The following is a 23,247-nucleotide window of genomic DNA, read 5'->3' as shown; positions in this document are numbered from 1 at the left end:
GGACAGTTTGTGTGTCTCCCATGAGGCCATCAAAACCCCAGTGGAGGCGTCTCCCCACACATGTAGGTGTCTGCACACAAGAGACAGTGTTTGGGGCCAAAGTCTATCCAGGAAGTTCTCTTTCCCACAATCCCCACCACACCCCCAAATGAAAACTCATTTTCTGGTTATTCTGTGGTACTCTTAAATACTGAGAACAGTGAGCATCGCAGAGCACAAATATGGCTGTGGTGCAGAAGAGGAAACTAAAGGTACCTTCTTCAAGGAAGCTGGGTCTCCTGGATCCCTATTTCCATCCCAGGTCCCTGATGAAGCCACATGGAGGGGGGAATTATCTTCACAAATGCGGGGGCTGCTATCTAGGCAGACTGTTCGTTGTGAGGTCAGATTTCTCAGCCTTGGCAATGGGGACATAGAAGAGAGGGCTCAGAGGTACCACATACTGAACCACCCCCTCCACCCCAGCAACCTGTGTTCACTCCTTTTCTAAGCCCGTTCCTCTTCTGTCTGCTTGTGATTCACCACTTGGCCCCTGCACATCCTTATTCATGTACTATTCCCATCTTGATTCATAGACCCCCTCCTACTCACTCATCCACAAACCTTTATTAGAGACCACTCTCTGTGTGACTCCAAATGTGATGGTTCCCACATCCCTGAAGAGGGCTCTGCCCCTTGTCCTAGGGAGCGACTCCTAGGGGTGGCTCAAGAAGTACATACACAAGCATTTTCAAAACTGGCTTTAAATACTCATCAGAGCGCCATGCAAAGGGATTGGGGTGACAGCGTGTTACATATGTGAGTGGGGGTTGGGGTGCCCTGAGAGAAAAGGGACCCATCCATCAGGGCAGCTGGGGTGCCCCACCCCCAACCTGGGATAAGAGAACAGATAGAGGCCCTCTCAAGGGTCCCATAGGCCAACTGGGAGCCAGCCCTCCCTTCGAGGTAGATCATCAGGGAGGGGACCGAGGAGGAGCTCCCACAGTGGCGGTGATAGGTGGTCACTTCCTCAGTGGTACTGCTGATAGCTGGGGTAGCCTGGGCCTGGGGTACCCTCCTTAGGGGGCAGCTGGCCAGGGTCCTCCAGGAACGGGGGTGCTGGAGAGGAGATAAACAGGTAAACGTGAGTGGAGTAGACAAGACAGAGCGTTTCCCACCTTTCCCTGACCAGCTTCACTGGGTACTCACCATTGCGGAACTGCTGGGCAGTATAGCGAGTGAGAAGGATGCCAACACCCTCAATGAGGGCCAACAGGATGCCCCCCATCATTGCCGAGCCCACCATGGCCAATGGGCCACCTGGAGAAAGAAGGGGGCGGGGGGGTGGAGAGCGGTGAGAACAGGCAGAGCAGGGTGGAAGAGGCTGGGGCCTGGGGTTGGGATACTCACTGCGGGCAGCCAGCACAGCCCCAGTCAGTGCACCACTGGTGATGGAGTTCCAGGGATCTTCCTTGCCCCGAAGCCGCACCAGACCACAGTCGATGGTGGAAAACAGGCCCCCCCACACAGCGAAGCTACCTGTGGGGGAACCAAAGCCTAATCAGTGTCCATGGGGAGTCCTGAGAAACCATGGCTCAGGGACTCCCAGGGCCTGAATACTGTGGCAAAGACTGGGGAGAATAACCAGACATAAAGGCAGATGGCAAACTCCTAGAGGACAAACTCCATCTGTCTCTGTGGTAGCTCCTTCAAGCTCTTTATAATCCCCATCAGCACTCCCTTCACCTTCATAGGGAGCGGATACATGGTTACAAGCAGATTTGTCTGCTTCAACGTGGCTTTTTTTGGCCCTGTCATGGGACCTTCAAGATCTCAGTTCCCCAACCTGAGACTGAACCCAGGTCACAACAATGAAAACCCAGAATCCTAACCACTAGGCCAACAGGGAACTCCTGTCTATACGGCTTTTAACAGAGCAACTCTGACCATCCTAACTACCACATAGAATTGGAATCTGACCTGGGTTTCGGAGAGAAGGAAATGGGTGAGGAGAGCCAGTTAACAATGATAGTTAAAATATTTACAGAAGTCTTACCATGTGCCACGACCTGATCTACACACTGCATGTTACTTGATTTCTGAAAATTTATACTAGTTAATATTGTCAAAGTGCTTAGCAAGCAACCAGCACTTAGTAAGTACTATGTAAGTTACATAAACTACAAAACTGATTGAGGTGGTTACTGCTTTTATCATTCCCATGCTACAGGTGAGGTTCAGAGAGGTTCAGCCACTAGCCCAAGGTCATACAGACATCAGGGAAGAGCCAGGGCCTGGATTTAAACTCCAGAACTCACCCGTACGAAATGGCTGAGAAATATCACTCCCCCCAGGAAGCCCCAGGCAGAGTTGGGGCTAGAATCTGGACCCTCAACTTGCAGTCTAAGACTCCAAGGAGCAAGCATCCCCAACTCTGTTATCACACCTGTCTTCCCAAACCTCTCACCTCCAATCTGGGGGGCTCTGATCCTTACAGCATTGACACTGCCTCTCAATCGGTGCCGAATTCCCTGAGGGAAAGCGAGGAGAAAGGGAGTCAGAGCAGGGTTCAGGTCACTGGCAGATAAGGTGTCTAGTTTTAAAGAGAGGAATGGAGGCAGGAAACCTGTTAAGAGCCTCAAGGGTAGAGATGTGAAGAAGTGGCCAAGAACTAGGGCCCACTACAAGTGCTCCCAGAGCTATGATAGGAAGTTATTCATTCATTCAGTACTTAGCACTGATGTGCCAGGCGCCATGGTATATGCAGGGATACAGCAGTGAACAAGGTATACCTGGCCCCTACCCTCTCAGAGCTCACATTATAGTGGGAGAGACAGATCCTGAATAAGGATACAGATAAACAAGATAGCTTCAGGCAGCAATCGGGACCCTAGAGGAAATAAGATAAAGAGCTGAGAGGTGGCTGAGAGGACAGGAAAGGCCTCTTAAAGGAAGGGGGCATTTGTTCTGAGACCTTGAGGATGAGAGGGAAAAACCTGGACAAAGATTCAGGAAAGAGAGTGCCAGGAGTTGAGAGGAGGTACAGAGCTAGATAGAGAAAATGCAGGGACCTTGGCAAGTGGATGGCATTTAAAGTCATGACATTTGATGAGATCTCCCAAGATGGGAAAAGGGGAGTGTTATCAGACAGACAGAATTGATTATGTTACATTAAAAGCATTTGCTCAACTTTAAGGCTGTCCTCCTCCTGCCAGTTAAACTGTCACTTCCCTTTTCCCAGGCTTCTCACCCAGAATCTGACTCTAGGTAAAATCTGACTGACTTTGCACACAATTAAGTTTTGGTTTTATGACCCTTTTGACAGCACAGCATTTTCGAAGAGCTCCAGCAGGGTGAGGGTCAGAGGTCATGTTTGCAGTTCCCCCAAACTCCCAGATCCTGGAGCTAGGCTTGGCATACAGTAGGTAAGCAGACACCAGAATGAATAAGTGCACGCGACTGGCAGTTCCAAGCAGTTTCAGAACAGTATCCCATGTGGTCAGGGCAGGACCTCAGCAGCACCCAGGGAAGGCTAGGACTCACGACAGGGGCATTGCGGAAGCCCTTAATGGCCTGGAAGACTCCACCGCCGATAACACCCATAGTGAAGGCTCCACCGCAATCATCCACAATTCGCCATGGGCTGCAAGCGGGAAGGGGAGGATGAGGTTAATGAGAGCGCTCCCTCATGCCAAGTCACAAGATCTCTTTCCAACTGGGAGCAATTCATCACCCAAATGAGAACTAGCACTTCAGATAATACTGGGATTATTTCCCCCCTCATTTAAGCAAAAAATAATGCGAAGAGTGGAAAACATCAGTCTTGGCCCTGTCCACTCCTCCCCTTCACAGCCAACCAAGGAATCAACCAACTCCTTGACTACTATCAAAGATTAAATGAACTGATGAGAAGCAAGGAACTGGCACGTTTGAATTAAGCTACAGGTGTTGTTGGCACTGTTCCTAAAGCAGAATGGGGTCGCACCCCTTTTTCCGACAATGAGCACGTCCAACAAAGCCACGCCCTCTTCCCTTCTCACCCTCGCACAACTGGGAAAAATCAAGCACATACCGTGCGGAGGACCCAGCACCCCTCCATGACCACAATCATGGTCATGGCCTGGAGGCTCATCCAGGCCCCGCCACCATTAACCAAACCGACCTGGGAAAAACCATGCGTTTTTCCAGGGGATTTCCACTCAACACCGCACCACCCCCTGGCTGGAATGGATTCGACCAGCGTGTCTTTGACAGAGGGACTGGGAGGTACGGAATCAAGGGAAACATGGAGTGGTCCGTCCTCCACCGCACCTTCTCCTGCAGGCACACAATTGTGGCCCCTTTTAACGGAGCCCGAGTAAGAGAAACCAAGTGGAGAGGAGCAGAAGACAACAAAAGTCTAAATGTCTTCCGAGTCTGGGACGTGGCGCTGTGTGGCCCGTGCCTCCCCCACCCGCCTCCCACCCCTGGCCGTGGCGCCGCGGCAACAGTCCCGACACCTATTGCCCCTCGCTGTACCAAGGTTCCCGAGCATACTCCTCCATGGCGCCGGCGTCCGGCCGCGCAGTATCGCTAAACCCCTGCCGGGCCACACCCCCACTGGAAACGTATACAGGCGCCCGAGCTTTCCACCTATCCCAGGGCAGCGGTTCGGTTGTTTCGCCAGACTTCAGACCAAAGCGCACTCTCATTGGGTAGGTAGGTTTGCGTCATCTTTTCACTACGTGAGCGTCGCCCTCTAAGCTCGGGGAGAGAGAAACTCATTCTGTGCTTTGGGAAAAGAGAGTCGTCTGGTCCTGGCGCTCATAGAGACGACGAGAGAGAGGTGGCCAGTTGGACAGTCGTCCACTACTTGCGTGACTGCATTGGTAATGTTGGGGTGGGTGCATTTTTTGGAGCTGGAGGAAATGTTACACTGTGCTCCCCCATCCCAGCGCTTTGGTTCCTCCCACCCAGCCGTCTTTGGGGGACGTTGGGTGAAACCATTTTGGGTCGCGGGGGAGCCGCGCTTGGCCCCTTGGGCGATGGGCGGAGCCTGGGCCTAGGACGGAAACCCGGTGCTGGAGCCACTGGCCTGGGAGAGCAGAGTTGGTGAGAGTGTTGGTGATATTGCTGTTTACAACCCTTTCCACCTTTCAGCGGGTAGGGTCTGTCTCCCTTCTAGTGTAGATCGGTAGGTGTGGGTCCAGATTGAGTATATGCTGCGGGGAGGCGCTTGGTTACTCTTGTAACCAGATTCAGTCCTCATCTGAGCTGTTTTTCAGTCTGTCTGTCCTTCCCTAGGCCTGTCTGCCATCCGCTATGCCGCTGCCCGTTGCGTTGCAGACCCGCTTGGCCAAGAGAGGCATCCTGAAACATTTGGAGCCCGGTGAGAGAACTAAGAGAAGAGAGGCCTACCATGTGCCGGCCTTGACAGGCACTTTGTTGTGGATACTGCCACTTGATATCTAGCATGGGCCTATTGTGCACCAAGCAGTGGGGCGGCAGGCATTTCCTTGTTAACAATACGTATTACTGACCCCTATTCCTCTCCTATGAGGAGGAGGGGAGGTGGGGTGGGGAATAGACATTTCTTTTTTGGAGGGGGGGAGTAGACATTTCATCCTTAATACTGACAGTTGATGTGTATTTTGGGGTCTTCTGTAGCCAAAGTTTAACCCATCAGTTAATTCCTGGAAGTGTAATAAGGATAGCAATAGTAAGCTGACACCTATGGCAGCTTCCTGTGGGCCAAGTATGGTGGCAGGGTGCTGATACTTTGTTCTGTACCATACTAGTAGATAACATTATTTCAGATCTGCTGTGGAACTAGGCACTGTGTGCGTTGTCCATATCTTATTGTTCACCATGTCAATAGTTGACATGTATTTTGAGTCTACTTAAGTGCTTATCATACACATGTGGTTAACAGTATGTAAAGTAATGATAAGATCTATCATTTAGGCCTACTGTGCTGCTGTTGCTAGTATTTATACCTTATTTATCAATAATAGTAAAAGCTGGCATCTATTTTGGGCTAAGGTGTGTGCCAGGTACTAGAAAACTCATCTTATTTTCACTTTATTGATAAGCGACATCTATTACAAGCCTGTTGTGTGCCAAACAAAGATCTTTGGTTATTAATAATACTGATAATGATATTGATATGATATTTATTTTAAGGCTGTTTGCTACCAGGCCCTGTACTAACTGTATGTATCTTACTAACAATACTAATGACTGTAGCTGACATCAATTTGGGGCCTATTGTGTGACAGGCACTATGCTGTTGCTGACATATACATTTCATTGTTAATTATATCCATGGGTGAAATCTGGATAGGACTACTGAGGTCCAAGTACTCATACACCGTTCTTTATTCTGTTGATAGTAGCTGACAACTATTGCAGGCATTAGGAACTGAACAGATTCAGAGAAGTATTTGGATAAATCCCTTGCTGTCCAAACTTGCTAGTCAATATATAGGAGTCAGAAACCCCATATTTGCCAGCCTTGGAAGCTGAATAGATTTGGACATATTTTTAGGTAAACCCCTTGCTGTTGAAACTCATTTTATCCAAATTTGCATAGTACAGTGTCACATACTATTTGAACTCAGAAGCTGAATAAATATGGATACTTTTTTTTAAATGTATCTAAAGTCTGAAACCAGATAAGTTTGGGTAGTGGTACCTGTAAACAGAACAGATTTGAGTAAATTTTTGGTAAATCCTGATATTCGGATACTTGGATTTGGAACATGAGCAGTATTTGCTCTGGCATGTGAGACCTGGTGTGCACACACACACATAGCCCATGTGAATGTGAGTGTGTCTCTCCAGGCCCTGATTGCAGGATGGGAATCTCCCTGGTCCTTACTGCTGTCCTCTTAACTTCCTTGTCCTGCCAGAACCAGAGGAAGAGATCATTGCTGAGGACTATGACGACGATCCTGTGGACTATGAGGCTACCCGGTTGGAGGGCCTGCCACCAAGCTGGTACAAGGTGTTTGACCCTTCCTGGTGAGCCTGACGACATGGGGGTGAGGAGGAAGAGCTAACTTCTGACTTCACCCTTCCTGTGCTATCCCTGGGTAGGGGTAAATGGGGGCCACTGGGGAAGAGATCTGGGGGCGGGGCTCTTCCCTGTGGGGTCCTGGAATGGGGCAGGTATAGGCAGAGATTGGGGGGAGACGGGTTGAGGCTACAAGGAGAGATCTATGACATTCCTTCCCTCTCTTCCCCACCCCCCACTGCCTCACAGCGGACTTCCTTACTACTGGAATGTGGACACAGATCTTGTGTCCTGGCTTTCCCCACACGACCCCAACTCTGTTGTTACCAAATCCGCCAAGAAGCTCAGGAGCAGTAATGCAGGTGAGTTGGCAGATACAAGGGTGCCTCAGGGCCTTCTAGTGGATCAAGGAGGGGCGGATAAGACCAGAAGGCCCAGCCCAGGCAGGGGAGGCTGTTGGAGGCCGACGCTGCTGGAGGCCAAGGCTGCTGAGTTCCGAGGTGGGAGGAGGATCACAAGGCTTTCGTGTCCCCAGATGTTGAGGAGAAGCTGGATCGGAGCCATGAGAAATCAGACCGTGGCCACGAGAAATCAGACCGAGGTCATGAGAAGTCAGACCGCAGCCATGAGAAGTCAGAGCGGAACCATGAGAAGTCTGACAGGGACCGGGACCGTGGTTATGACAAGGTAGATAGAGAGAGAGAGCGGGACCGGGACCGCGGGTATGACAAGGCCGACCGAGAAGAAAGCAAAGAACGGCGCCACCATCGCCGGGAGGAGCTGGCTCCCTACCCCAAGAGCAAGAAGGGTAAGCTGGGGTGAGGCAGGGCAGGGAGGCACCAGGGGCCCACAGTGTAAGGAAACCCTCACTTGGCTTCTCGTGAGTGCCAGAGCCTAGGGCCTGGCAACCACAGGCTCCACTTCTGGGGATGGAAGAGCTCAGTGACACGGGACTCCTTGTGCCCCTGTGGAAGACCTTATTCTGCTACGTACTTCCACAGCAGCAAGCCGGAAGGATGAAGAATTAGACCCCATGGACCCCAGCTCATACTCAGATGCACCCCGGTAAGCGACCACCCAAGACCCCTTCCTTTTTCCTTGACTCACTGCACCACTGATCATTCCTTTCTTCCTCACTATCTCCTTTCCCCCTTCATCTCTATCATCACTATCTCCATGCCCCCTTTGTTGGGGGTGAGGGTGCCTGACATATTACACATATATAGACATTTCCACCCCTGACCCTCTGTCACTCCCCAGGGGCACATGGTCAACGGGACTCCCCAAGCGGAATGAGGCCAAGACCGGTGCAGACACGACAGCAGCCGGGCCCCTCTTCCAGCAGCGCCCTTACCCCTCCCCAGGGGCTGTTCTTCGGGCCAATGCCGAGGCCTCCCGAACCAAGCAGCAGGACTGAACCTCCACCCACCCCCACCCACCCCTGGGTTTTTAATAAAAGCTTTTCAGTGGATCATGCCGAAGAGACCTGAGTGCTTCCTTATCATGCCGAAGAGACCTGAGTGCTTCCTTCTCTCTCTCACACTTTTGAGACTTCCCAACCCAAACCAGCAAGATGCAAAGCATGTTTTATTTACAAAAACTCACCTAAGAAATACTGTAGGGATAGCAGGGACATGGGGGTGGTAGGGGCTGGAGGCTGAGGTGGTTGGGTCCTGTCTGGGCCCTCATTTAGTCATGTCAGCCCTGCATGGGAGGGGGTGGTGGGAACAGGGGATTCAGTGTCTACCTCTCCCCACCACTAATACTGATCAGAAAGTTTGGTCCTGGCTGGGCCAGGGCAACAAGGGAGAGTGAGGCCAGGCCAGCGTCTTCAGTCCCAGCGGCTAGGAGCCCTTCACCTTGGTGAGCAACCTGTGGTGGGAACGGGAAGGAAAAAAAAACACAAGAGAGCTGGGGTGGGCTGGCAGGTGGGCATCCTGAGCAAGCGAGGGTGTCTAGTGAGGCTGGTAGTCCGAGGTTAGTAACAGCCCACGCGGAGAGAGCAGGTCCCCTGGGTCAGAAAGCTACACGTGGACTAAATAAATACAATATCTTTATTTGGCATTGGGTATCCTGACATTGTTCATTACAGTCCCTTAAAAAACAAACGAAAAAATCAGAACAAATTAATCAAAAATAAAGATCCAATGGCCCTATGTACATATAGCAAAGACAGCCCAGGCATCTCTCATGTGCAAGCACACGCACGCACTCACAAACAGATGCACACACATACTCCCCACACACCCTGGGAGACAGTTAAGGGGTTAATAAGCTTTGGGGAGTGCAGGGGGGCAGGTTCCACATGTCAGCAATTTAAAGACACCCTTCCACATGAAGTAAGGGTGCCTCATACAGCCAGTGGGGTATCACAATTGTGGTTGGCAGCTTTATTTTCCTCTCCAGATGTCTCAGAAAATAACCCTACATCCATCAGCTTACAGTCTTAGATTCCATGAGACTAGGCCACTTCAAGGACCTCCCTTCTTTTTTTCCCACAACCTGGATCATTCATCTGATTACACCACAAACCCCCAAACCACTTACAAACCAATGGCTCCTACTGCACCCTCCCCCTGAGTGGGCTGATGCAAAAATCTCAGCTCTCATCCCCCTTCCTCTCTCCCTAGGTGCTCATAAAAGGCCCTTTTTCAAGTCCCTGTGTCAGGGAAGCTGCCCCAAGGCCACAAAAAGACTGAGCTGCTAACATGATCCAGTGTAGTTGCCAGGGAGGAGAGAAGGCCTCGAGCTCTGGGAATCAGAACCCCACAGGTAGGCATCAGTCACTACTAAAGAGCTGAAGAATTTTTGTCCAGTTTGTCCCTACAAAGGTGGAGGGATTGCTGGGACTCTCCCAGGCTTGAGAGACAGGACACCTCTGGCTGAGGGGTTAGACTGGGGCAGAGGAGGCAGCTCTAAAAACCCCTGGCTACGCGGAAGGGTTCATGTGATGCCCTGCCCTAGTCCCACACCCTTCCGGAAATTTCAGTGACCTGGAAGAAAAGACCCTTCCAACCCCAGAGGAGCCAGGCCCCAGTGGCAACTTGAATCCTGCAGATGCCCAACACCCTCCACCCAGAGTCCCTCCCTGTCTCCCCCCCCTCGCTGCCACCAGCCCTCACTTCACCAGCACTGACTTTGGCAGAAAGGGCTCCGTGCTGAGGTCTCCATGGTGGGAAGACAGCTGTGGTGGCGGTGGCTGCCCGGGAGGCTGCTGGTGAGTGCAGGGCCCGGAGGTGGGGGCAGAGGCAGAAGCTATGGCTTTGGCTGCACCTCGGGGCAGGCTGTAGAGGTAGACGGCACCGATGACCAGCCCCGCGCCCAGGGCAAACAACGGGTCCACATGGAAGCCAAAGAGGCGGATGGAGGCAACAGTGGACAGCACAATGGACAAGGAGGTGGCAAAGCCCTTGAGGATATTGTCAGCATACTTGACGACAACAGCCACCAGGAGCCCACCAAAGGCCTGGTTGAGCACCACGCCCCAGACAGCAGGTGTATACCCAAAAAAGAAGCCACGGCGGGCTACAGCTGTGCCCTCAGTCCACCAGAGCCCCACCAGGCCCAGGGCTGTGCCGAAGAGGCCCAGCTGCAGATTGCGCAGCCACACGGAGCCTGAGCTGCCTTTGAGGATCTTCTCGAAGTAGACACCTGCAAAGCCTGAGGAGAGACAGGAAGCCACCACAGCCGCGAGGCCCACCCCAGGGTTCTGATCCAGTGGCCGTGGACCCCCACTGCCAGCTTGCTGTGCCTGGACAATGGCGACGCCAGTGAAGAGGAGCAGCAGGGAGGCCCACTGCAGCCGGGAGAGGCTGCGGTTCAGCATGAGCACGGAGAACAGTGCTGTGGTCAGGATCTTCAGCTGGTACGTCACCTGCGAGTGGCATGTGGGAGGCACTGAGGGCTGATCCCGACCCCCAACATGTGCACATGGGGGATGGCGCCCACTGTGGGCCCCCAGGCACAATGGAGGGACAGGGTAGAGTAAGTAGATGACCATAAAAACAGCAAAGATATCCAGCCACTGGCCACTGACTGGGATGTGACTACACAGCTCTGAGGTGCCTCCCAGAAAGTACACTGGAGGATGGCTGTGCAAGGATGCCCCGGGCCACAACCAAGTCCACATCCCAACCCCGTGTCCCAGCTGTGTGAAAAGGGACGAAGCACTTGCCTTATCTGAGCCCTGACATAATCATCTGTAAATACGACTGACATATTTGAAGTAGCTCACACAGCACGTAAGGAATGAATTGTAAACATCCAGATGAGGGAGGTCTTGATAAATACATATTGATACAAATGAATCCATCATGAAATAACATCAGTAAACATTTACATAGAGCTTACTGTGTGTGCCAGGTGTGGGTCTAAGCACTTCATATGAATTCATTTAATCCTCACATAAGAAGTGTACTATTGCAATGTCCAATTTAAAAATGAGACAGAGAGCTTAAGTGACTTGCCCAATATCACACAGCTGGAAAGTAGCAGAGCTGGGATTTGAACCCAGGCAGCCTGGCGCCAGAATCCAGGCTCTTTAACCAATTAAAGAGGCCACCTGTAAATAGCCTAAAGCTTATCCATCACCAACCAAGGGCTCTTCACAGATATTATTTCTTTTAATCATTCCAGCATCCCCGTGAGTAGCTACTATTACCATTTCCCTTTCCAGTTCTCACAGATGAGGAAACTGAGGTTGAGGAAGAGCCAAGGCCATTCCACAGGAGACACAGCCCCTGCACTTTGCAGTACTTCCTCCCCAACATCCTATATCCCCACCCCAGCCAGTTCTTCTGGGGCCATGCTGGGCTTTGGGCTCACCTGGAAAGTGGCAGCTGGCAGGTTGGAGATGGCAACATACTGGAGGTTATTCTGCAAGGTATAGATGAGAGAGGGCACTGCAAGCTTGAGTGTGTCCATGTACTGCACCAGGACAGCCTCATGGAGGAAAAGAACCAGGTGCTTCACGTTACCTAGACGGAGGGAAGAGAGCCCTTTTTAGCACTGACTACCAAAAGATGGGGATCCTCTAAAGGACAGGAGTGGGCCTGGTTCTGTGTCTCCCCACCACACTGACTTCCTGAGGGCTAGAATGAGGTCTGTGCTCACAGTTTCTCTACAGTACAACGTCTCCAGCAAGACTTTTGGATACTCCAGTCTGGGAACCACAGACCATATTTCATCACTCATCTTAGAGCCTACCTCCCTGGCACAAAGCCCCAGGGCAAGCCCTCAGTGCAGTGTGTGCAATGAAACTATCATCACTAACTAGGAGCTTGTGAAGTAGATGCTCTAGGAGGGTGGGTGGAAGGCTGTTTACCAAGGATTGTTTCAGACTGAGCTTTTAGACTTTTCCTAGATCCTTCCTAGCCTGAGAGCCGCCTGAGAGCAGGGACAATCTTCCACTTGGCCGCTGCTTTCCGTCAGCCTCCCACACATCAAGCAGTTGCCCCTGTCAAATGGAAGAGTGCAGGTTTGACTATGAAGCAGAAAGTGTGGCTGGGATCTGCTCCAGTCAATTCATGAGAATACTTTCCTATATAAGAAGACCTTTACAAATCTCACCCTACTTTTTTGCAGCTCATTTTTTAAGGCTCATCTGAGTATCCTTCTTCAGGGAAAACCCCACAACCGCTGTACATGGTTATTGCAGGAACTCCTGATGTTCATTCACAAAACCCTGTCCTTGCCCTTCATGGCATTAAGTCCCAGGAGTAATTATTGATCTCTAACCCCTTACCCAAATCCCCTGCACCCAGGGGTTTGGGTGTTCAAAAATGTCCAAGTATTGGAAAGGTAACATGATATACATGCTATATATTTCACATAACACACACCACACATGTGGGGCTACACACCATAATCAAGCACATTCATATTTCTGCAGTGACTCATGGACACAGTCATGCCAGATGAGAAAACTAAAAAAAAAAAAAAAAAATTGGGCGGGGGACAGGCTGAAATCATAGATAAGAGATGAAAGCCTGTGATTAACCTGTAGCTGTTTCTCCCTGTCTGAAGTCTCCATCGCTAACATGTTTACCTCCACAAGCCAGAACAGAGTCTGCCACAGTGTTCACTGAAACCTTCTCAGAATCAATCAAGAACACAGGAGGTGAGTACCTAAACTGTTGCCTCCCAGTGTCCTAGAGCTAATGAATGGGTGAGAATGTTTTCTGCAGTGTAAATACCTAAGGCAGAGCCACATTTGAGGCCTTTATAGATAAATGATTGGGCAACAATCATTTAAAAAGAAGGCCTTTAGGGAGGTGATTAAATTAGTAAATAAATCCAACAACTTATAGGAAACACACAGGACAGAAGAACATGTGAAATGTGACCACTGGGAGGCACTCAGCAAAATTCAGGCTACCCAAAGTCTATAAGACAAATGACCTAGTTTCTTCAACAAATTAACTGCAGAGAGAGAAAAAAAGAGTTGAGAGGGAAACCTAGAAATAGCAGACCCAGAAGACACCAACCAATTACAAAGCACTGACTTTATTTTTTTCAAAGCACTGACTTTATATAAACCTGATTCAAACAAAGTTTTTAAAACTTTTATGATATTTGAGAAATCATTACAAATTTGAACACTGGGTATATGATTATTTGTTAACTTTAAAAAGTATTAAGTTTTTGATGTATGACTTCTAGATATTGCAGTTATTTTTTTAAATGTACCAAAATATTTACTCAAGATAGTAAGAGGGAATTTATTTCAAAATAATTCTTCATGTGGAACATATTTCAATATAGCATGGTGGGGGTTAGGTAAACAGACACATAGATTGGTAGTGAGTGGATAATTACTGATGATTATCTATTTAATTGCAGAGTGGCCATGAGATGATAATTGTTGAATTTGTGTGACAGGACATAGTTATTTTATTATTTCCTCATTTTCTCTGATTTTGTATTTGAAATTCTCCATAAGGAAAAGTTAAAGAGAAATCAATAAACCATTATGTAAGGGTCACCTGCTACCTTATAGGGACAGACCATCTCCCTCCTTCAGTGTTTTATGGGCCAGTTCCTGGGGAGTTAGGGGTATAAAAATGTGGATGCAGCTACTCATAGCTGGAGGTACAAGGCAGCCAAGCTGCACTTCCACAGTTGCCAGGAATTTTCATAGACACAGAAATACTCCCCCAACAAACCCTCCATGTGGGTTCAGACACACACAAACACACAGAATACCCTCCACAGACTCCAATGAGACCCTTCTCCCTGGCTCATACCCCTCTTCTGTGCGAAGAGCAGCAGCAGGCAGGTGAGACCTTTGAGCACTTCAGCCATGACCACAGCAGTGGTGGCAAAGAAGCGGTCCCCAGGCAATGTGCGGGCGTAGCGGATGCTGAGGATGAGGGAAGCATTCTGGACCACCAGCACGGCTAGGGATATGTATTTGAGGCGCCGGTGAGCTGTGGGGAATGGAAGGAGCAAGGGGGAAGAAGGGATCAGAAGCTGTTGTGGCATAACCACACCATCACTCTCCCCTCTCCTTTATCAAGCAGGATCCTCCTAGCCACAACTACTTCTTCCTTCTGCCTGCCTATTCTGACCCATGGGGGTCCGATCCCTACGCCAGCTTCCACTGCTTCAGCCACTGGCAGGAAGAGCCAAAATGCGAGAAGTGGGCCTCACCCTGTCCAGCCTATACCTGGAATCTTTGCTGAGGTGTCAGGAAATAGGTGGGCCAGGTCCTAGACACCCACCTCAGCCCTCTCTCTTCCTCTCCTGGGTGAGAAGCAACCCTGCCCTGGGCAGAATACCAACTGCTTCCTTGACATTTATTGAGTGTTACTGGGTGCCTATCACTGGGATAAGGGATTTATATGGATCACCTCAACAGACCCCTACACAGCTCTGATCTCCAAAGGAACTATCAGTATTCTCACTTTATGGATGAACAAGCCAAAGATTTAGGAACTGTCTTTCTTTTATCTAAATTACTCTATTCCCTCACATTCAGAATGGGCTCTCCAACCCCTCCCTCCTATGATGACTGATTCCTCCCTGACCCAGAATGGTCTAACAAATACAAGAAATTATTCTTCCACTGTCCAAAGGATTGAACACCATAGAGTAAATGGTTTCTCCACTAACAATGGTCTGGGTCCCTTAACAATATAAGGAAATATTTCCCTATACACCAATCATCCTTCCACCACCGCATACCCCTACCTCCAGCCAAGGAATTATTGCTTGTCCTACTCACTCACAATCAATTCTCCTTGCTATAAGGAAGGGCCTGGCACCCTCGGAATGTCCTTTCTCCGCCACAGAAGGAAAACTGTCTGTTCACTGCAATATACAATGAACTACCTCCATTAGGAAGGGACCCCCAGAACGTTCTTCTCCCCATATAATGGACATCCCTATCTTCAAAATGCACTAAGTCTTATAAGGGAAAAGCCGCCCCACCCTAACTCACAACAGCCCCTGTCCCTTTACAAGGAAGAAACCACTACCCTCTCTTCTGTAAGGAAAAACTCTCCCGCTCTCAGAAAAGTGTCTCCCGTGTATAAGGACGGACCCCCCCCCTCCAACACACACCCTGAGAATGGTCTCAGTGGTCTTAGCCTCTTTAAAGTGAAATACCCCTCTCCAACTCAGAATGGTCTCTACACTCCATTTGCAGAAAGGACCTCCACACCTTCCCAGGAATGGTCTCTGCCCCGCCCCCAAAACACACTTCCTCCCCTCTACCCCACACACACATAGGTCGGTCCATACGGGATGCTCCCTCTCGCCTTAGTGAAGAATCTTTCTAATCCCCCAGAGATCCCGACCTCCGGCGCGCCGCTGACCGTTCAGCCACAACCTGTCTCACCCGCAGTCGTGGCCCCAGGCTCCAACGCCCCTGCGGAGACAGCCCCTGGCCCGGCCGTCGCGGTGGAACCACCAGACCCAACAGCTGCCATGTTGGCATCTGCCTGGCCCGTCCCCTCGGCAACAGCCGATCACTTCCGCATCCGTCATTTCCGCTTCCGGGCCTCCCCAGTGCGGGTGGGGCGAGCGAGAGGCCGACCGCGTCATTGGCTCTCCTCGTCCGTCCTGACCGCTAGTTTTAAAAGCGGCCTTAGAATTTCCAAATTCCACCGGGATCCGGAGACTGGGCATGTAGCCGGCTCAGTTTCCCGCCGTCTTTACAGAACCTTTGGCCCATTCCCGTTACTAATCCCACCCTCGTCTTTCCATATCACCAGCTCATTCTGTCTCCTCGTCTCATTGACTCCTATCTTGGCTCTTTATTGCCACCGCCCTTTCTGCATCAAAACTCCTGGGTCTTTCCCGGTTGGCCTGAAGTTCTTTTCCCTTCTTCTGGCGAGCTCCCCACCCCCCACCGCACCCTGCGCCCTCTGGAGAGCCCGCAGGCCTCTGGAAGGGAAGTGAGAGGGGTCAGGGGCAGGTGATGGTCCGGCAGATAAGCAAGCAGGGCAGTTGTGGATATGCTAGTGAAAAGGCACAAGGGAGTTGAGACTGAGAAGGGAAGACAATTGAGTCACCATTTAGAATGGATAAGTGAGAAGGGGATAGGTAAGCCAGGTGAGGGGCTTACTTAGCTTTATTTTTGGCCGCGCCTTTCCAGGATCTTAGCTCCCCGACCAGAGGCTGAACCTTGGCCAAGGCAGTGAAAGCAGCAAGCCCTAACCACTGGACGCCAGGTAATTCCCTAGGGGCTTCCCAGGTGGCACGTGGTCAAGAATCTGCCTGCCAATGCAAGAAGCCTAAGAGACTTGGGTTCAGTCCCTGGGTCGGGAAGATCCGCTGGAGGAGAGCATGGCAACCCACTGCAGTATCCTTGCCTGAAGAATCTCATGGACAGAGGAGCCTTGCAGACTACAGTCCATAGGGTTGCAAAGTCAGACGCGACTGAAGTGACTTAGCACGCAGCACGCATCTTTTGAAAGCATGGCAAGAAAGGGTACAGCTGAGGTCAGGACAAGATTAGGGTAGGGCAAGTTAAGTCAAGAGTTAAGGATTAGAGGGATGAGCAGGTAAGAAGACAAGGGAGAGGTGAAAAGGCTGGGGCAAAGCAGGTGACTACACCTTGGATGTTATTAGAAAACAAGGGCTAGGAGGATTCCTATCAGTGCTCAACCTCCACCACACCCCCACCAGTGCCCAAATAGGGCTTTTCTTCTCCCATGGAGGAGGATTTCCTCCCCTGGGGTTGGGGGAAAGGGGTTTTTTCTGCCTCTGAACTGGCCATTGACTTGAGAGTGTGTTCCAGATGTCTTCAATGTCTACCATATCTCCAGAGGAGCCCTTCTGCACATATTGGGTGCTACATACGAATTGAGGGGAAAATCAAGTTTTTCTTTGTGGTCCTCCTTGCATGCTAGGTCACTTCAGTCGCGTCCAACTCTTTGTGACCCTATGAACTGTAGCCCACCAGGCTCCTCTGTCCATGGGATTCTCCAGGCAAGAATACTAGAGTGGATTGTCCTGCCCTCCTCCAGGAGGTCTTCCCAACCCAGAGATCAAACCCACATCTCTTACATCTCCTGCATTGGCAGGCGGGTTCTTTACCCCTAGCACCACCTGGAAAGTGATCCTCCCTAAAGGAACCCATAAAAGATCTTCAGGATGGTACCACAAGACTGAGGCTTCCTGAAGACAAAGGAGAGATCCAATCCATCTCCCTCTTGGTTCAGCATTCAGTAGATGCTCCACGAATGCCTCACTCCATCTACAAATGGCCAGTCACTTCTGATTCTATTACGTTTATTAAATAGTGGGTTTCCACACATGGCTTTTTAAATAATCCAGGCAGGGGGAGAAGGAAGAGGAAGATAACAGTTGGAGCTCCCCTTCCCCAATAATAAGTATTTACATTTCAGCAACTGGACAACCCTGGCTCAGAAGGAGGCAGCAAGAATCTGAAAAAGATGGAGGGTGGGGCCCCAGGAGAACAAACAAGACTTATTTCCCCCACCCCATTCCCCCCAAAAACCATCCACCCCAACCTAGTGGACTCTAGTAGTGTCCATCTCCCATTCCCTCCCAAATCATGAAAGTGGGGTTTCTCCTCACCAGAATAAGGGCACTTGGGATAACAGAGTAGGGTCCCCTCACCAAAAAAAGCCCTGGGACAATAGGGCTTACCTCCCCCAGAATAAACAACCCTGGGCTGAGGCAGGCAAGCAGCTTGACTATGGGACCCGGGGCTAGGGGAAAGGGTCCCTTTGCTAAAATAAGAGCCACTGGGGTATTGGAAGGAAAGCACCCTTGCCCAAATCAGAGCATTTAAACTAAGTTTGTGTGGTAGTAGCAGGAGGTGCCAGTGTAGGGGTTACTACTCATCAGAATAAGAGTCCTGGGGGTTCAGAATGTAAGTAACCTCAACCAAATAAACAACCTTAGCAAAACGAGAATCAAAGAAGGAGCCCCTCCAGAATAAGACAGCATATGTTCTATAAAGAAGACTCCTTAGAAGAACTGGAATGGGAACTGGGCAAACTTGGGTTATGTCTTCTTACCCCTGATCCCCAATCTCTGACCCTAGTTAACACTGGATTTTTAGAGACCTGTAAAACCAGATCAACAGATAACCATCTTTCCCCGTGGCATGGCCACAGGATGACTATGTCAACTAATGGGAGCCCCAGCCAGCACTAGGGCAGTAGGGACCAGTCCAAAGGGGTGGGACCCTCTTTGGGAGTGTTGAGGGATGCATCCTCGGCTGGTGTCTGCATCCAGGGGTCCAGTAGGATCTCCTCCAGTGAGGGTCGGGCAGAGGGTTTGGGGGCCAGGCACCGGCGGATTAGGGCACAACAATCTGCAGATCAGAAGCACACAGGAGATTAGCAGTGAGTTGGGGGCACCAGTCCCTGGGAGGGATAAAGGCTGGTGGGCTAGAGGGGGTGAGTCTCACCTGGGGAGACATGGGCAGGGAAGTGGAGTTCAGCCTCCAGAATCTCCTGGTCTCTCTCAAAGGGAATGTCCCCACATACCATGTCATAGAGGAGGATACCCAGTGACCAGACAGTGGCTGGCAGGGCGTGGTACTGGTGACGAGAGATCCACTCCGGGGGACTGTACACCCTTGTCCCTGCACGCAAACCACAGATTAGACCATTTTCTGATAATGACCTTCTCCCACCCCACCCTCCCCAGAAATTTGGTCCCTTCACTAGAATTAAGAGAACTCACTATATGAGCATGGTCCCCTCACCAGAATAGAAGCTCATTGGAATAAAAGCACTTAAAAGATACAGTTGGACCTCCTTACCAGAAAAAGACTACTCAGGGTAATAATAGGATCCCCTCATCAGAATAAGAGCCCAGAACAAGACCAGGGCATTATCAGAGGATGGACTTTATTAGAAAGCAAGGCTTGAAAGTACTTAATATTAAAAACCAAGAACATTATAAAGGTACACTATAGATCAAGGGTTACAGAACACCCCAGCATTGGAGGTCAAAAGTCAAGAGGCCAAAAAGATAAAAGGTGAAAACTCCCTCCAGAGATTTAGGGAAGCCTTACTTACCATCAAAGTCAGTATAGGGTTCATCATGAAGTAGGGCACCAGAACCAAAATCAATGAGTTTGGTACAGCCCCGGCGGAGGTCCATCAGGATGTTCTCATCCTTGATGTCACGATGGACAACTCCACGGGCGTGGCAGTGCCGAACAGCTGCCACTACCTGGGCAAAGAGACAGCGGCTTCGGCCTTCACCCAGCGGGCCTTGCTCTGTGATGTAGTCAAAGAGATCCTGGGCAGGCAGAGGCCGCTCGAGGACCAGCATGAAGCCCTCTGGTGTCTCAAACCAGTCAAGCAGGCGGATCACACCAGGGTGCCCACCGCCTGCACCCACCTTCCATAGCAGTGCCACTTCCAGTGGGCATACGACTGAATCTGACTGTGGGGGGAAGCAGGGAGAGAAAAGAGAACACAGATGTCAGGCTAGCAGCTTTGAGGCTGACTTCTCAGATCTATGATCTCAACTTAAATCACAGGTCCTCAGCCTCCTGACTATGTGGCCTTAAGCAACCCTCTTCCTTCCTGGGCCCACAGTTCTCTCATCTTAAGGGCTTAAACTCATATAGCCATTGGGAAGTTGATTCAAGTCAAAGCCTATGGTGGGGGGGGTGAGGGAGAGAAAATTGGAAGACTGGGATTGACACATACACACTACTATATATAAAGTAGATAATTAATAAGGACCTATTGTATAGCACAGGGAACTCTACTCAATACTCTTTAATGAACTATATGGGGAAATAATCTTAAAAAAGTGGATATATGTATAACTGATTCACTTTGCTGTACACCAGAAACTAACATGCTGTGAATCAACTAACTTCAATAAAAATTAATTTAAAAATAAACCAAAAAAATTAAAAAAACCAAAGTCTATGCACATCTGGCATGTAATAGGAGCTCAGTAAATTTTTCTTTATTTTGGCCATACCCTATGGCTTTTGGGATTCTAGTTCCCCAACCAGGGACTGAATCTGAGCAGTAGCAGTGGAAGTGCTGACTGTCAATCACTGGACCACCAGGGAATTTCCTCAGTAAATGTTTGAAGAATAAATGAAAGTGATTCCTAACAAAAGCAGAAGCAACTGATGAACACTACTTTGTAGTAATTTATCTGTTTTGTCTACTGACATCTCCAAAGAAACTAGACTAGCACCTTACACACAGTAGGTGCTTGATAAATGTTTGTTAAATAGATAAAAAGCACTTTATAGCATAGGATCTGACACAGCACTCAATAAATACTATTATTGTGTAATGGTTTGTCTGCTTTGTTCACTGACACAGCTCAAACACCGAAACAGTGCCTGGTATAGTTGTTAAATAGGTGAAATCAATTAGTAGAAAAGGATCAGCCCAAAAAGAATGCTCAATAAATGTAATATATTGCCAAGTATCTAGAACTGTGCCTGGCACATTCTAGGTGCTAAAATACTTTTGTTAAATAGCTAAAAGTAATTAACTGCAAAGGAACTGGCATAAACAAAACTCAATAGTGTCATCATGTGATATTTTGTCACTGTCACCAAGCACCTAGAACCATGTTGAATACAAGTACTTAGTGGAGCTTGGAACATAGTAAGCTTTTATGACGAAACAAAATCTGAGGCATACCGTCAGTGCTCAATAAAAGGCATACATGTTACTGGCCACAAAATCCACCCCATGCTAGAAGCTTTGCGGGGACACATGGACTGCCAGAAGCAGTCTTCCTGTCCGAGGTGGGGCCCTCTCCCGGCCAATCTACTGATACGCACAGTCGCAGACAGGTTTTCTCACGGGGCCGAAAAATTCCGCTACTGCGCAGGCGCACCTTCTCCCTCGGAGTCCCACGGCCTGCACAGGCGCAGTTTCCCCATAGCCCACCAGGGGGCACTCCAGCCCCTACAACTTGCCCAGACCCGCCCAGTTGTCCGTTAGAGCGCTAGCTGTGGAAGAGAAGCAGCCACCATCACCATGGCAACCAATGACCTCTGCCCCTCTTTTCTCACCAGCATGCCCTGCGGGCAGCCCCCGAGGCAATGTTTGGAGGAGGATGAAAAAGGAGGGTGGGAGGGGAGAATCCAGGGCTCTAGAGGAACAGGGGTGAGTCAGAACTGTATGGAGGTGTGGATGTCACCATAGGGGAGTAAACATGGACTGGTAGGAGTGTTCTTCTCACCGTTACAGGGCCCAAAGAGTCATACAAACCATAGCAAGGTGAAATCCACCATCAGAGATGGCGTCGCCAGGTCAAAAAGGACTCCAAAGATACTCACCAAGGGGGACCAGCCCAGCACGCGATTCCGGGGGATCACTTTGATAGCCACCTGAAGAAGCAGGCTGAGGTGAGGGGGCCAGCAGATGACCCCCAGACATCTCCCAGTCTGGACCCTCACCCTAGTCTTTCTGGTCCCAACCCCCCCCCCCCCGCCCCCCACACACACCACAATCCTAAATGAGCTGAAGCTTCTCCCTTCCAAGTCTCCAAAACCAAGTACACCTCTCCCACCATCTTTGGCCCTGGGCTCTCCCTTCTCAGGCTTCAGGATCCCTCACGCCAGGTGCTGAGTTCTGAACTTCCTAACACCCTAAACCCTTGATCTTCCTATCTAGCCCCAGGATACCGCAACCCTGTAGCGGGGTGCTGGACCTCACGACTCCACCCTGGGCACCTGACTCCAAAATCCCCCAAAATCTCAGCTCTAGGTCCCCACCTTCCCCATATATATACATTTCTCCCAGATCCCAAGGTCTAGAGTCCTCATGAATCCCCACTCCCCAGTCTCACTCCCCTGGACCTCCAGAATTCTTGCCCTGAAAATTCTCCCTTCCCCCATATACCCACCTGGACTTACACACACACATGCGTGCGCGCATCCGCGCGCGCGCACTCGGACACCCTCAACAACCGGATCCCAGCCCTCATGACCCTACCACTCACACAGTGTAGGCTCATTCCGTGGTCAATTAGCATCCCGGCCCCGGGGCTCCCGCCGCCGCCACACACACACCTGGCCCTCCCAAGACCCTCGTGGTGGATACCTGGAGTCGGTCTGTGACGCGATGTCCTGCGAAGACGGTGCCAAAGCCCCCCTTACCGAGGAGGGGGCCGAGTTGGTACTCGGCCTCGAACGCTTCCCGATCCTTGCCTCCTACGCAGGCGGAGGCGAGGAAGTCAGGGTGGCGGCGTGCAAAGGCTGGCCGCGACCCGCGACCCTTTCCCCCTCCCCCCGCCCCGCGCCGCCCTCAACCACTGCAGCCCGCCTGGCCTGGTTGCACTAGGGGGAGCCTTTCTCACCTGGCAGCGGCGTAGGAGTCATGGGGGCCACCGCGAGCCCCTGCAGAGGCTTAGTCAACATGGAGGAGGAGCTGCGCAGATTGAGCCCGCTGAGCCCACAGGGTGTGGACGCCCGGGGCAGTGAGTCCGGGGAACCTGGACTAGGGGGCGCCAGGATGGAAGGTAAGGAGACTGGTGGCCCAGAAGGGCCGGCAAAGAGCGCAACGTTAAGATTCGCCGCGCGCGCCAGCCCTGACGCTACTGAGACAGGGCACGCGCCTCCCGAGAGAGTCGCCCGGGGCGACGGCCCCGCCCACTTGGCTTTGATCAATCCGGACGCAGCACCTGCTGTACCCCAGCCAATCGGAGCCAGCCCTTATTTGCATACCACCCTCAACGTTTCAAGTACCCCTTTATGCAAATACATGCCCGTGTCTTCCGCGGGGGCGGGGTCTGCATGCACACGAGGGGGGCGCGTGTGGAGAAGAAACTGGTTTTAGGAATCCCTTTCGCAGCAA

General features: G+C 50.7%; 4 protein-coding genes across 12 annotated transcripts; 1 reads left to right on the top strand and 3 right to left on the bottom strand.

The window, feature by feature from the left end:
- Positions 1–725: 725 nt before the first annotated feature.
- Positions 726–4,604, bottom strand: TIMM17B (translocase of inner mitochondrial membrane 17B). Its single transcript, XM_061136582.1, has 6 exons — positions 4,498–4,604; positions 3,523–3,622; positions 2,447–2,510; positions 1,390–1,518; positions 1,189–1,299; positions 726–1,098 (listed from the first exon to the last, which is right to left on the bottom strand). The coding sequence occupies exons 1-6, from the start codon at positions 4,521–4,523 to the stop codon at positions 1,010–1,012; spliced, it is 519 nt and encodes a 172-aa protein (XP_060992565.1). The 5' UTR covers positions 4,524–4,604; the 3' UTR covers positions 726–1,009.
- An 86-nt stretch (positions 4,605–4,690) lies between these two features.
- PQBP1 (polyglutamine binding protein 1) lies at positions 4,691–8,454 on the top strand. Of its 6 annotated transcripts, none has more exons than XM_061136439.1 (7): positions 4,691–4,847; positions 5,263–5,347; positions 6,870–6,981; positions 7,223–7,335; positions 7,509–7,781; positions 7,978–8,038; positions 8,234–8,454. In XM_061136439.1, exons 2-7 carry the CDS (start codon positions 5,281–5,283, stop codon positions 8,388–8,390), a joined length of 783 nt encoding a protein of 260 aa, XP_060992422.1. In that variant the 5' UTR covers positions 4,691–4,847; positions 5,263–5,280; the 3' UTR covers positions 8,391–8,454. The 6 variants fall into 6 exon arrangements, with proteins under 6 accessions (XP_060992422.1, XP_060992417.1, XP_060992421.1 ...); XM_061136434.1 differs by having other exon boundaries at positions 7,975–8,038; XM_061136438.1 differs by having other exon boundaries at positions 4,701–4,858; positions 7,975–8,038.
- An 88-nt stretch (positions 8,455–8,542) lies between these two features.
- Positions 8,543–17,563, bottom strand: SLC35A2 (solute carrier family 35 member A2). 4 transcript variants are annotated; one of them, XM_061136433.1, is made up of 5 exons: positions 15,813–17,563; positions 14,218–14,400; positions 11,798–11,949; positions 10,111–10,257; positions 8,543–8,845 (listed from the first exon to the last, which is right to left on the bottom strand). In XM_061136433.1, exons 1-5 carry the CDS (start codon positions 15,901–15,903, stop codon positions 8,717–8,719), a joined length of 702 nt encoding a protein of 233 aa, XP_060992416.1. In that variant the 5' UTR covers positions 15,904–17,563; the 3' UTR covers positions 8,543–8,716. The 4 variants fall into 4 exon arrangements, with proteins under 4 accessions (XP_060992416.1, XP_060992413.1, XP_060992414.1 ...); XM_061136430.1 differs by having other exon boundaries at positions 10,111–10,847; positions 15,813–16,327; XM_061136431.1 differs by lacking the exon at positions 14,218–14,400 and having other exon boundaries at positions 10,111–10,847.
- Positions 17,564–17,693: 130 nt separating this feature from the next.
- Positions 17,694–23,005, bottom strand: PIM2 (Pim-2 proto-oncogene, serine/threonine kinase). The gene is made up of 6 exons (XM_061136440.1): positions 22,751–23,005; positions 22,495–22,604; positions 21,729–21,779; positions 19,477–19,849; positions 18,861–19,037; positions 17,694–18,764 (listed from the first exon to the last, which is right to left on the bottom strand). Exons 1-6 carry the CDS (start codon positions 22,809–22,811, stop codon positions 18,601–18,603), a joined length of 936 nt encoding a protein of 311 aa, XP_060992423.1. The 5' UTR covers positions 22,812–23,005; the 3' UTR covers positions 17,694–18,600.
- Between the last annotated feature and the right edge of the window lie 242 nt (positions 23,006–23,247).

Source organism: Dama dama, chromosome X (assembly GCF_033118175.1).
Source record: "Dama dama isolate Ldn47 chromosome X, ASM3311817v1, whole genome shotgun sequence".
NCBI classification, from domain to species: domain Eukaryota; kingdom Metazoa; phylum Chordata; class Mammalia; order Artiodactyla; family Cervidae; genus Dama; species Dama dama.
Note: the sequence above shows the minus strand (reverse complement) of the source record. Positions and strands in the feature narration are given on the sequence as shown.

What these genes read in the sequence shown, in the direction of transcription:
- TIMM17B (XM_061136582.1), bottom strand. Translation starts at nt 4,523, where the DNA reads ATGGAGGAGTATGCTCGGGAACCTTG. An exon ending in GAGTATGCTCGGGAACCTTG is followed by an intron (nt 3,623 to 4,497) that starts GTACAGCGAGGG and finishes TCCCGCTTGCAG; the next exon opens with CCCATGGCGAATTGTGGATG. An exon ending in GGCTGTGCTGGCTGCCCGCA is followed by an intron (nt 1,300 to 1,389) that starts GTGAGTATCCCA and finishes TTCTTTCTCCAG; the next exon opens with GTGGCCCATTGGCCATGGTG.
- PQBP1 (XM_061136434.1), top strand. Translation starts at nt 5,281, where the DNA reads ATGCCGCTGCCCGTTGCGTTGCAGACCCGCTTGGCCAAGAGAGGCATC. An exon ending in GCTCAGGAGCAGTAATGCAG is followed by an intron (nt 7,336 to 7,508) that starts GTGAGTTGGCAG and finishes TCGTGTCCCCAG; the next exon opens with ATGTTGAGGAGAAGCTGGAT. An exon ending in TCATACTCAGATGCACCCCG is followed by an intron (nt 8,039 to 8,233) that starts GTAAGCGACCAC and finishes GTCACTCCCCAG; the next exon opens with GGGCACATGGTCAACGGGAC.
- SLC35A2 (XM_061136430.1), bottom strand. Translation starts at nt 15,903, where the DNA reads ATGGCAGCTGTTGGGTCTGGTGGTTCCACCGCGACGGCCGGGCCAGGG. An exon ending in GCCTGGGGCCACGACTGCGG is followed by an intron (nt 14,401 to 15,812) that starts GTGAGACAGGTT and finishes CATTCCCCACAG; the next exon opens with CTCACCGGCGCCTCAAATAC. An exon ending in ACGGAGCCCTTTCTGCCAAA is followed by an intron (nt 8,846 to 10,110) that starts GTCAGTGCTGGT and finishes TTCCCACCACAG; the next exon opens with GTTGCTCACCAAGGTGAAGG.
- PIM2 (XM_061136440.1), bottom strand. Translation starts at nt 22,811, where the DNA reads ATGTTGACTAAGCCTCTGCAGGGGCTCGCGGTGGCCCCCATGACTCCT. An exon ending in GACTCCTACGCCGCTGCCAG is followed by an intron (nt 22,605 to 22,750) that starts GTGAGAAAGGCT and finishes CCGCCTGCGTAG; the next exon opens with GAGGCAAGGATCGGGAAGCG. An exon ending in TGCTGGGCTGGTCCCCCTTG is followed by an intron (nt 19,850 to 21,728) that starts GTGAGTATCTTT and finishes TTCCCCCCACAG; the next exon opens with TCAGATTCAGTCGTATGCCC.